The sequence below is a fragment of the Furipterus horrens genome, unplaced genomic scaffold (assembly GCF_987537825.1).
Source record: "Furipterus horrens unplaced genomic scaffold, mFurHor1.1.pri manual_scaffold_4, whole genome shotgun sequence".
NCBI classification, from domain to species: domain Eukaryota; kingdom Metazoa; phylum Chordata; class Mammalia; order Chiroptera; family Furipteridae; genus Furipterus; species Furipterus horrens.
The window spans coordinates 36,329,750-36,343,194 of NW_028327174.1; the positions used below are offsets into that span (position 1 = coordinate 36,329,750).

Here is a 13,445-nt window from a genome sequence, read left to right on the forward strand (position 1 = left end):
AATAGAACTTCAGGAGGAAACTGGTAAACCTAACATTGTAGTAGGAAATGTCAGTAAATCTCTTTCAATAATTAATGTTAAGAAAACAAAAATAGTAGTAAGTAGATAGATGATTTAAACACAATTAATAAGCTTGATTTGCTAGTCAAATATAAGTAATCCTGCACTCATCCCCATTCTTCTCAAGGCCACATGGAACACTTATAAAACCTGATGGCAATGGGCCAAAAAGGCAAGTCTCAAAATATTTTTGTAGAACTGATATCATCATAACCCTATTTTCTTGTCACAGTTAATTAATTAAGAATTCAATAACAAAAATTTTGCCTATACATTTAGAAATTTTAAAACTCACTTCCAAGTAATTCTGGGCCAAAGAAGAAATCATAATGGAAATGTTTTAAATATCTAATACCAAACAATAATAAAAATACCATTTGTCAAAATTTGTGGAATACAGCTCTGTAAAAGAAAAATAAACCATTAAATTTTTTAAAGTCTAAAATGTATGCCAACATAAAAGGTTAGAGAAGAGTAGAATAAATATAATAAAATAGGAAACAAATCCAAAAGCTTAGCAAAGCCAACAGCAGGTTCTTGAAAAAGGATAAATAAAACAGGTACAACTGTGGTAAGATTGATCTACAGAAAAGAAACAAAATAAGCAATATCAAAAATGAAAAAGGAGTATGAAGCTACAGATATAGAAAACAATAAAAGAATGTGAACAAATTTATACAAATAAATTGGAAAACTTATATATCTATAAAATATATAGCACTGACCCAAAATAGAAAATTTGTATTTATATCATAAAGTGTAACCTTACATTAAAGAGCCTGGAACCTAACAAAAAGAAAGACCTGAGTTAAAAATCTCAGTTGAGTTACACAGAGCTGCTTGGCAGTGAGGAAATCCTTGGGTTTCAGTTGATTCATCCTTAAAAATATGTTCTCTATATCTGTCAGTAACTCCACGAGTCCGCTGGCCCCCCTTGGCCCCAAGACGCCAGCATGGTGCGCGCCAGTGCTGTGGGGACGCATCTCCCCACCTCCGGCTTGGACATCTTCCGGGACTTGAGAAAGATGAACAAGCGCCAGCTCTACTACCAGGTTTTAAACTTCGCCATGATCGTGTCTTCTGCGCTCATGATCTGGAAAGGCTTGATCATTCTCACTGGCAGCGAGAGCCCCATCGTGGTGGTGCTAAGTGGCAGCATGGAGACAGCCTTTCACAGGGGCGACCTTCTGTTCCTAACAAATTTCCGGGAAGACCCTATTAGAGCTGGTGAAATCGTCGTTTTTAAGGTGGAAGGACGGGACATTCCAATAGTTCACAGAGTAATCAAAGTTCATGAAAAAGATAACGGAGACATCAAATTTCTGACTAAAGGAGATAATAATGAAGTCGACGACAGAGGCTTGTACAAAGAAGGCCGGAACTGGCTGGAAGAGAAGGACGTGGTGGGAAGAGCCAGAGGGTTCTTCATATGTTGGTATGGCCACCATAATAATGAACGACTACCCAAAATTCAAGTACGCTCTTTTGGCTGTAATGGGTGCGTATGTGTTACTAAAACGCGAATCATAAAATGAGAAGCAGTTCCTGGGACCAGATTGAAATGGATTCTATTGAAAAAGAGAAAAACTAATATATTTGAAACGTTCCACTTTCTGTATAAAAGGGAAACAATGTGGAGAGACTTTTGTGTCTTGACCAAATAAATGCCTCGTCAGTAAAAAAAAAAAAAAAAAAAAAAAAATATGATCTCTATAATGATCTCCCAAGTCTGTTGTAACATTTAAAAGGAGGTAACATGTATAAAAATGTCTGCTATAAAGACTTGGTATATAGCAGTGATTTTCAATCCTTTTCATCTCATGGCACACATAAACTAATTACTAAAATTCTGCAGCACACCAAAAAACATATTTTTTGCCAATCTGACAAAAATAGGTATAATTCTGTTTCATTCACACCACACAGCTATTGTTGTGTTGGCTGTAGTCATTTATTTTACTTGACGATCTAAGCAAAAAGAGGTCAGCGCCCCTGACTAAATAGTCAGGTACTGAATGTTTTAAAAATTCTGATGGCACACCAGTTGAAAATAGCTGGTATATAGGAAGAACTAAATAAATGTCAATTTTACTCAAATATGCTGTGGAAGAACTTGATTACAACAGCAACAACAAAAGCATTATGAATCACATAAAAAGTTCCTAAAAGATTAAGTCAAAAATTTGGTGCAGATGAATGGTAACTGGTCCCGAGACAAGTGAAAGCAGTAACCCCCCAGCTGAACTTCCTTTCGGAACTTGCCAGCATTTTGATGACTCTATCTGCTATTCTGTCATCATTCTTCACCACAAAATATTTTGAATATTCCAACAAACAAAAAAGCAGAGGTAGTTAAACCCCTCTAAATGCTTGACAGTTCTGCAGATTAAAAAGCAACTTTTTAGTTGCCTTAAGAAACTTACTATATTATCAATTATGACACCGGCGCTGGTCTGCTTCTCTAAGTATTACCATTAAAACACTGCTTAAAAAATTCTAATGGTTATTTAGTCTTTAGTGAAATGTTAAAATAGCAACTAATTAACCCACTGAAAACTAAAACTAATACAGCAGAAGATTTATGATCATCATCTTACTATTCTTTAAATCAAACATAGATTTTTGGTATTTTCATGTTGACAATAAAGCATACCATCCATCCTTTCATTTAGATATTTTTACATACCATATAAGGATATGCAATAATGAAGGGAATGATTTATAAGCTGCAATAAATAGCCACAATGAATGGTGACAGCAAAAATTCACCTCTTTTCTTAGGTCCAGGTTTAGAACCCATTCCTTTTTCTCCATTTGCTCCCTCCTATTGTCCTGATTCCTGGATTATACCATTTATAGTGGGAAAGAGGAAGAGTGGAAAAGTAGGCAAATGAGGTAAGAAGTGGTAGCAATTGATGGGAATTACTCAAAGTGCAGGTTTATAAATTTTTATAAAATAAAAATTTTATTCTCTGTTAACTCAAAAAATTTTTTACCTTTATATACAATTATCACTGTAGTGCATGTGATTTAAAATATATTATTGGAATTATTTCAAAATAGATATTGAAAACAAACCTCAATTGGCTCTTCACCGCCTTTTACTTGATTTTCACCCATTTCTCCGTTCTCATAGCTGCTGCTCTTCTCAACCCATAACTCAGATTTTTCAACAGTCAGTCGAAGCTGGTCTAGATCTGCCTTTATTTGCTTGTAGTTATCTACATCTTGATTGGACACCAGCAATTGCACCTGGAAACAGAAGAATTTCAACCCTTAATTTACTTAAGGACTTTATTTCTATTTCATGTATATCTAAAATTCCAAGTCTTTTAACAGTCTCTATCAGTTGAAGATTAATAATTCTAGAATATTTATGGATATTTTAGATGTATATTGACCATGAAAACTTACCTGAAAGTATATGTAAACACTATCCACTATATTCATGTGTTAAGAATTACATATGTAAAAGGAAGGAGACCTAACAAAGCTTTTCAAAGTCCTGAAGAGTAATTTAAGATAAAAGATACCCTAACTCTATTGTCACTGCTAAAGTTAATTTTTCTGAGACTCTCTCTACCTATTTTAAAAGAAATAGAAACATAAAAATAAGTGGAAGAAAATTTTGATACAGTCTAAACCTCATATCAACTTTAACTTATCATAATTTATGTTATATTACATACAAATATATACATAATTGTATCAATTTATATAAGTACTCATTTCATCTTTTAAACATTCTTTTAAAGCTTCCTAACAAAGACCAATGCTCTATTGAATAAAATAAATATTAGTGAAACACATGTAAGCACTTAGGAATTTATTATTTATTAAGACTCAAAATTGATGCCATTCAAAAATGACAAAGAAGAAGATTAGATCCATAACAATTCTTTTCCTTTAGATGTCAACATTTTTTAGTCATATAACATTTTATTTCAGTGCTACTGATTGTCCTACCCAAATTTATCAGTAAATTTGGGGTCAAAATAGCAGCTATGGCAACAAAATTCCTAATATAGTATTATCCCCCAGTGCCTTCCTAAATCTTAGTGCCTGTCATGTACATTAAAGATATTAACTGAAAATCACTTGTGGGAAACTCTTTTCAAAATAGATCATGCCTTGGTTTCTGACAAGGCCATATCCATCTTTAAAACAGGAAGTGTCCCCAGGAACAGCTGCATAATCTCATTAACTCTGTCACCATGAAGTCCGGTTGGATGTTATCAACGCCGCTTTCAGAGCTTCTGCTCTGGAACCACTGAGGGTCCTCAATCTACCTGTTTAAATGCCTGTAGAACTTCCGCTCTCTGACTGAAGTGCTTGAACAGAAGCTGCAGAGCTCCCGACAGCAAAGGAGGGTAGTCGTGCATGATCAGATGAATGAGGACCCGTAAAAACGTCCTGCCTCCTTCATCATCAAGTTGAACTGGATTTTTTTCCTTTCTACAAAACCAAAAATAATTCTTAAGTATCATATAAAATTGTGTATACATTCTGAGTTACATCACTTTTTTCCCCAAACTGGAAAGCAAGAAGGAAGACATTTCTTTCTTTTTCTTCTCTCATGTAATTGATAAGGAAACAAAGCACAAAGAAAAGCTTGTGTTTGTCCATGAAAGCAGGGGTGACCAACTGTCCCCGTCCATTCAAGGCGGAAGGGGTTTCCAGGATGTGGGGCTTTCCGCACTGGCACTGTTTGCTAGGCACACCGGGATGAGTTGGTCAACTCGGCACAGGGGGGAAAAAGATAGGAATCTGAATCAACCCAACAGTGTTTGCTGATAAGACACGCTCGGGTGGCTGTACACCAAGGGCTGACTTCCCTCAGGGCGGGGGGAGGGCAGTGCACAGACACGCATGCCGCCGCCGGAGCAGCTGTGTGTTTCATACGTTTGGACGCTGAGCAGGATTCCACTGGACAGAAAAGTCCACTTAGTTTAAGGTGAATATCAGACACTGGTTTATTCTCCCTTCTCAGGAATAATGAAACACTTGGATAGGAAAACACACATGGTAACTACAAAAACTGGCAAAACAATGTAAAAACAAAGCTAAACCAAACGTTCACTAGAGATAAAAACCCTTTTTGATTCCCTTGATCCTTCATTCTTGTTTGTCTTTCTCACCAAAGAAAATGCAACAAAAGGCTTAGTAATATAAACTTGTTTAGGTTCTCATGGGAAACCGGTAATAAAACCAAATGCTGGAAACTCGGTAATTTGTAGCTTAGACATTTTACTTTTTTTACTTTTCTTTTTGACTGCTATTAGTTTCGTTTCTCAAAAAGAAGGAAACAAGTTTAAAAACAATAACTGGCAGGGCTGCTGATCACAGAGGAGGGCAGTCAGGCCACAGGATTTCATTTTCTCTAATCATGTATACTTCCAGTTGGCAAAGAATATCTTTATTTCTCGTATATAAAGTTAATGATGACATTGAAAGAATGAGTTTCTTGCCTCAAATTTCTCAGATTTAGGGAAGCAATGTTTTGCAAGATGCCGCAATATTTTTACCAGGGGAGCTAAAGGTCATTGGTATGCTGTCATTATTTAATGAAAGAAAAGAATTCAGGGAAAAGTTCAATACAGTGATCTCAGTTCTCTTGTCCTTTTTTAACCTGACCAAAAGGAAAAGTTATGCTTTCTCTTCAACTGTAAATTAGCAGCTTCATTTCTGGAAAAATGCATGACCTAAAATTAAATAGATATAGGAGATGAACAGTGATAAATTATTGATAAAATTCTAAGTAAAATGTTATTCACAAGATAAAAAAACATAAATGTTACTATACCTTCCAGCAAACATAGTTTCTGCCTGAGCTGCAATTTCATCTATATCAGGAACAATAGCTGCAAAGATGAATGGTAAAATCTATTCTTTATCTTATCACAATTAAGTCACAATATATCTATTTATATACCTTAAAATATTTTATCTTAATTTCTTTATGCCACAAAAAGTCAATTAAGAGTTTTAAAAGTCATAATAGCCCTGGCCATTATGGTTCAGTGGTTCTGTAAACAGAAAGTTCACAGGTTCAATTCCTGGTCAGGGCACATGCCTGGGTTGCAGTTTTAGTCTCCAGTCAGGGTGCAGTCAGAGGCAATTAATGGATGTTTCTGTCTCACATCAATGTTTCTCTCCCTCCATCTTTCCCTCCTTTTTCCTCTCTCTAAAATAAATAAGCATGTCCTTGGGTGAGGACTTTTATTTAAAAAGTCACAATATAGTTCCAATTTAAATATCAATAATTTAAATTGAATTTTACATTTGTAAGTATATCTTGCTATAGTCAAAGATACATATTTTTTAAAGATATATTTAAGTGTGGTTATTGCAGGGGAGTAAGAAGGATAAATGGTAATAGTAAAAATAAATTTAAAAAATATTTTAAAGATATATTTAACAGTTCTGAAAGGATCATTTACAAAGTTGCTTCATCTATATGTGTGTACATGTGTGCATCAAATACACATGTGTATATATACATGTACATATAATTTAAATGGGTGATGGCATGCTAGGATAATGTTTTTAAAGAATCAAAATATACCTATAATGAACCTTGTGACTGGTATATGATAATTCAAAACAACATGGTCTATTTACCTAAGCTTACCTCTCAAATTCCATACCTCTTCTCCTGGGACAGAGTGCCTAATTACTTTTATATGAACCAATCATGATTCCGCACCCATCCCACCACTAACATTTTAAGATATCTTGATTAAGATTATATGTTTAAATGATAAATACACAATTGACTTCTCATTTCCAAGGCATGAAAAGAAAACAGAGCAAGACATAAAAAGGGGAAAAGAATTCTCCCCAGAAAGCTCTCTGTTACAAATACAACCAACGCCAGAAATCAGGTAAATCAGAGAACTGCTTTTCCGGGGGTGCCCCCGACTTTCCCTCCCACACTTTACTGACATTTAGAGCTCCTGTTTCCAGAATTCTGGCTCTTGAGAGCCAATAATTTTTATGCTACTGTCAATGCAACCGCCAGCAAGACTTTCTGGTTCTGCCATATAATTCCTGGAAACAGCCCTTTGGGGTTCTGCACTTCTGGGAAGCATAAAAACAACACTGTTGCAAACGTGCCAGAATGACTTCTCGCTTAGGCAAGCTTAACCGTGTGCAAAGGCATGCTGCCTTTTGTGTGGTACTGAGTCAGATAGGAGAACATTTGGTCTAGCATCCATTTTAACTAAACACTTAAAATCACTGAATCATTCCTGTCAAATTGATCGACATACAAAGAGGAGGGTTCCTGATGTTGTCATAGTGGCCGTGGTTAGAAAATAGTTTCCCATCTGTATACAAATCCTGTCCCCAGAAAAAGAATTTTGTTAACTGGCTAAGTCTTTAATGCGACATGGTTTACAGCCTGCCATGGCTAGCCTGATTTATCCAGAATAATGGTAATTTACTATTTCTTAGGTTTCATAAGGTACTTTCTATAGTCACAATGTTTTTACACGCTTTTGTCATTATGATCCTATACTCAGAGATAAGGTGGCTTCATTCTTCTACTTTTTAAATGTGAAAAATTGAAATACAGGAATAGTATAGAACCATGCAAAGTTAAAAACAACACATATATACAGAGGAAAACCAACACCCACATTCAGACATTCATACCATGGGGAAATGCCATGTCTGCATGTCAGGAATTGGGCAACGGCTTCTTATAAAACACCTTCCCTCTCATGGCTGCATTTCACATTGTTCTTTGATCCAGGCAAAAAAAAAAAAAAAATTGCCTTGGATTTTCACCAAAATAGTACAATGTTTAAAAGATTTCAACTCTGGATTGGAGAGGCTTCAGAGGGAATCGCTGTTCCACACTTCATGACTTTCAGCAAGTAACTTTAACCCCTCTGACCTTGGTCTTCTCATCTGTGAAATGGCTCAATAGGCAGTACCTCCACCTCACAGAGTTCTGATTACCGAGGAACCTGCATTTAAGCACCAATCAACAGCACATACTCCCCCTGCCATTCGAGGCAAGTTATTTCACCCTCTGACTCAGTCCCTTCGTGTCATGGGTGGAGGGTACTTCCACTGCGTTTTAAAGTATGAAAGGTACTTTCAAGTCCCTGAGGAAACAGAACACACAGAATAAACAGTGTCACAAAGGAGGTACCTGATGGGCTTAGCGTGTCTGGGGAGCCACTGGCGGGCGCCTCAGCATTCTCATTGTTCTCTCCGAACTCCCTCTTGTATATGGACAGCATATAGGAGATCCGATAATCTAGTCTGACACTCAGGATGAACTGCAAGGAACATTAAAAGCAACATCATTTTCTTCCGTTAGCACAGTGTTTAAAATACAATTCAATACACAACATCAAGAGTGTAATTACTAAAATGTCGCATGAACTAGTTAGAAATTGACCAGTAAACATTTAACGCTTCAGTTGCATGCAGTTCACCGGTCATGAGACTAAGAAAAGGGATGTGTTTCCTAAAGCACTTTTTTGAATAAAGAAAACCTGACGTCTCATGATTACTTTCTGAATATTCCAGGTAGAAGTATCCTATGGGTCTAGGTGAAGAGGTAATGATACCACAGTCGGTCCTGGATGTATGCTACAAAGAGCAGCTGAAGTCACAGCATCCTAATAGCCTATGGATGCACTTCACTAGTGCTTGTTTTTCCTTGGGTTTGTCTTGTTCTCCTTGTTCTCCTTAAGTGATGTGTTGATAGGAACAAAGTGCCAGCAAGGTTCCTGTTTGTTTGGCACTATGAAGAATACAAACACCCACTGCTCTTGAGAAACTGATGATCAAGTTGGGAAAACAAAATACATATTGTTAACATAATTAGAAAAATATCCAGGACTAAATCATGTGGTATAGAATGTAGTGGAGCTCATAGAAGTAAAAATGTGTTCTACAGATTTCTGAGTGGAGAAGGGAAACAGTAAAGAATTGGTCTTACACAGAATTACCTTCCACCCAGTGTGCCTGACCTAGGCCTTGTGGTAAACTTTTGTCCCAGTAAAATTACCATCTTGCCCCCTGCACACCCACGAGTTTCACTGGACAGTAAACAATGGTCATGCAATTTTAGAAAAGCTGGTACTGTGTGGTACCATCTAGCTTTTTCCCCATTCTGTCACGCTTGCATCACACTCCTCCCTCCCTTACTTCTTCTGCCCCTTTCTCTCTTTCTCTCTCTCTCTTCTCTGTTCCAACAGCACAGGATGGAACGCCTGCCGCTTCTCTCCTGACTTCTCACATTTGTGTGCAATGCCCACTTTACACCTTGAACAGTCTTCTTCTTCACCAATAACCAGCTTCTGAGATACTGTCCAAGGTCCAGTTAAAACTTTTTTTATTACTGAAGCTTTTTTTGGTTCTCCAGCCTAAATCAATTTTGCTCCTTTTTGCTCACGCAACACATTATTTACACCTATAGATCCAATGTTGAGTCTCTATGTTCAGTTAAGTTCAACAAACATTTGCTAAGCTAGGTACTGAGGAAAGCGCCAGGGTATAAACAGGGTTCCATGGATATAAGACCTGCCTTTGAAGAGCATATAACCTAAAGCAAAAAGCAAACATGAAAGAGATTCTTTTATTAGCATGTAGTGAGCTTTGCAACACATATTGTCTGCCCTGATTCTAGCTAACAGGGAATTTTCAAAGCAGGAGACAAGTCATGGGAAAAGAGGCCTGAGACAGGGTCAGTGGATTTGGCAGCTTGAGCAGAATGGTGGGAGCAAAGGCTAGATTGCAAAACGTGTTTCTATTTTAAACCTATGTAAAGAACAAATTAATAAAATACAAATTAACAAAACACATCAACTTTTTGCTCAAGTTACTAAACTTCATAGAATTGTATTTTATAAATATGACCAAAATCAATTTTTTTCTTCCTCTAATATACAGGGTTAGGCAAAAGTAGGTTTACAGTTGTCTGTAGGGAAAATAATAATTAATATATAATACTACAAGAATAAACTATGTTTTGTGTACTCACAACTGTAAACCTACTTTTGCCCCACCCTGTATTTAATTATGAAAAATCAATGGAAAGTGAAAAGAAAGAGGGAAAGGGAGGAGTGGGGGAAAAAGGAGGGTCTGGCCGGGTAGCTCAGTTGGCTAGAGTCACCCCTATATGCCAAGGTTGCAGGTTTGATCTCTGGTCAGGGCGCATCAGGAATCAACAAATGAATGCACAGATAAGTAGAACAATAAATAGATGTTTCTCTCTCTCTCTCTCTCTCTCTCTCTCTCTCTCTCTCTCTCTCTCTCTCTTCCTCTCTCTAAAAAAAAAATCAATAAAATAAAAAATGTTTTAAAAAAGGCAGAGAATGAGTGTTGAGAGAGGGCCAGATATAGATCAAGACAGAGAATGAGAGAGAAACAGGCTAAAAAGGAGAGCTATGCAAAGTGATGGGAAAAAGAAAGGAAGACACTGGGCGAGGAGGAAGAGCAGCAGAAAGCAGGGGACTTGCTAAGGAATGTGGGAACAAAGAAATTCTTCAAGAGCTATTCTAAAAATGAAACACATTCCAGAACAGCACCCGGGAACACAGACCCAGATGCAGCGACTCATACCCTGACCCACACACACAGAAAAACAGTGAGAACAGTAGTCCAATAAGAAATACATCAAGAGCCCAAAAGAGGCAGCAAAAACAAGTCAGCTCTAAACCGCCCTGCCATAGGTTGTCCACCTCATCAATTTTTTAGCTGTTAGAGAATTTTTAAATATTTTTTCTGTTAACTGTGGGCTAAAATGAGATCACATACTTTAAAGGTTGTCCCATGAGTAGGATGATGTTAAGCTGGGATAGGATGATCAAAGGTGAGGTGATCACTACCTTTCTCAGTTTCAGAATAGGAAGCCTAAGTGACTTTCAGGGTCATGAGCACAGTGTTGGGAGGCCTGCCAATATTTCTCAGGGTTCAGCCCTCGGAATTCCTGGAGGAACTGTAAAACTTCTTATGATTAGAAATCTAATTACTTTAAATAAAAATGTATAGGCCTTTCCTGGACTACTAACCTACTTCAGGTAGCTCAGTCTACTTTAAATTATGACTAAAGACAGTTAACTGTATCCAGAATCTTAATTCATCCTTGAAAACTCCAGGCTCCAGTCTCCAAATCTAAAATAAATGCTATATATATATTTTAGGTATCATAAAACCACTTTTCAAACTTTAAAAACAATGTTAAGAATGCATAGCTACCATAATGGGAAATTTATTCGCTAAAGCAGTGGGCATAAAATAATAATTTTCCTCCTTTAAATCCATAAAACTAGGTTAACTTATAGGTATAAAAATTATATATGATATATTATACATAAATTTTATATATTATATATGTTATTCCTGGACATTTGGCAACAAAATACAGAGATAGTCACTTATATAAAATACTAAAATCAATATAAAACCAGTTATTAAAACTTCTGTTAATAATAAATAAAATTTTATGAGTTTCTTGCTACAATGATAAATCTGGATCCATGGAACCATGTGTCCAATTTAATTAAAAATAGAAAAGAGGCTAGAATTCAACCACTGACTTTGCCAGCTCTGAAATCCTTCTTAAATGAAGGTAAAAGTAAATGAGGGTAAATACTATACAAGAAAATACATAGGAAAGAGGTTTTGTCCCCTGTAAAGCACTCCATCACTGTTAGATATCATCATTCATATATTTACTGGAAATGAAAAAATGTAATTAATATATTAAACAGTGTCAGTGTGAGATTCCTTACCAGACTTGTCATTATCTTAAAAGAAATAAACTTAGATCAAGAGCATTTCAGAATATTTACATGGTGATTTGAAGCAAAAAGTACAAGAAATTAAACCAGTAAGTACAACTAGGTATTTGTGACTGTTTTCATGATGCCACATACCTGTAAAATCTCAATGATCTTCAGTTTGGTGTCCATCACGGTCACATCTTCATGCTCAGTGGGGCTCCCTTGCTTGCTGGGGTGCACACTGGGCTGAACATCAGGCACACTCATGGGGAAGATGGAACCTCTGCTGAGCACCATCTGGGTCATCATCTCTCCCACCCCGTGGATGGTTCTCATGACATTGTTTCCTGGCACAAGAAAAGTCCCTAAGTCAACACACACACAGCACCTGGAGAAACAACTGCCATCTTCAGTTGGTCACGACAAGACTGAAACGATGACAGGGGCAGCGTTAAGGAGAGTGAAGAGAAGCATCATTGCTGCTCTGGCTTCCCTTGCAGATGAAGTGAAGACATTGCAGACACATTTCAAAATGATAGATTTTAAAAAGGAAAATTTACTTTGCTTGGAAAATGTTTCCATGAGATGCCCCAAGAGTGACTTGTTGAAGGACAGGCAAATCAGGTCCTTCCAGAACATGTGAGGTCCTACCCACTGTCACACCAAGAGGCTCTAACATTTACAATAGTGTTGAAGGAAGGTTGCCAATCTCCACGAGAAAGGGAGCTGGGCATGGGAACCCAAAGACTACATGAAAACATTTAAATGGTGCCTGGTGTCCTAATCCTGCCCTCAAACCAAGGACTTCTTAGCTGTATTTTCATACTGCTTATAAAAGAGCTTGCAGGGGGACTGGTCCAAGTTCATTTTTTAAAAAGAAAGTTCCATCTGGTGAAAAAGCATGTATTGGCCCATGTACTTCCCATTATTTCATCCTATTTGAAAAGATAACCATTATACAAAATCCACAAAGGCAAATATGTTTGGGGTCATTACAGGAAACCAGTCAGTGACAAAAACCGTCATTTCAGCGAGGGGATCACTCCTCTTCAGCATCTTCTTCTGAGTTTGACTTCTCGCTCACTTGTCCTCCAACAAAACTGCACACACACTCATTCTTTGCTCCCACCCCGATAGCTAGAGAGAAGGATCCTCCTGCCCCTGCTACAAGTTACAGTCTCCAGACTGCTGTCCTTTCTCAAGCAGCAAGGATTCAAAAGAACAATGGTGTACTTCCCTTTCTCAACAGTGGTCTTTGCTTCATGGGTGTTCATGGAGCTTTGCCCCAAGCAAAGGCCTAAGAATCCGGCCAAATATTTTCTTTTCCCTAAGGGTCTCAGGGCACAAACCAAGAGAAAGGGAAATGGAAATAAGATGGAATAAGATAAAACTCTCAGCTCTATGTCAAGAACATAAACTACAGGAATACCTACAGGATCAAAAGGCAAACAAAAAAAGAAAAGGAAAATATTCAAAAGATGACTCAGAAGAATCTTGATGGTCCCACACAGACAGACAACAATTACCACTAAGCCATGGGTAACCACTAGTATTTGCACACTGTGAGAGATGGAATGCTCTTCAGGTTATTCTTATCCATATCTGAAATTAGTATACATAAAAGAGGGTGGTGCTCAA

The 13,445-nt window shown here is 37.1% G+C and overlaps 1 protein-coding gene and 1 pseudogene across 1 annotated transcript in view; one reads left to right on the forward strand and one right to left on the reverse strand.

Annotated features, from left to right (window-relative positions):
* Nucleotides 1–13,445, reverse strand: part of ITPR2 (inositol 1,4,5-trisphosphate receptor type 2) — a 438,944-nt gene that overhangs the window by 258,401 nt on the left and 167,098 nt on the right. Inside the window, exons 22-26 of the mRNA XM_090272941.1 lie at nucleotides 11,961–12,154; nucleotides 8,222–8,351; nucleotides 5,864–5,921; nucleotides 4,350–4,515; nucleotides 3,139–3,312 (exon numbers count right to left, since the gene is read on the reverse strand). Of these exons, the coding sequence (XP_090129067.1) occupies nucleotides 3,139–3,312; nucleotides 4,350–4,515; nucleotides 5,864–5,921; nucleotides 8,222–8,351; nucleotides 11,961–12,154 (722 nt within the window). The remainder of the gene's footprint in view (nucleotides 1–3,138; nucleotides 3,313–4,349; nucleotides 4,516–5,863; nucleotides 5,922–8,221; nucleotides 8,352–11,960; nucleotides 12,155–13,445) is intronic.
* On the forward strand, nucleotides 1,014–1,700 carry LOC150011519 (signal peptidase complex catalytic subunit SEC11C pseudogene; annotated as a pseudogene).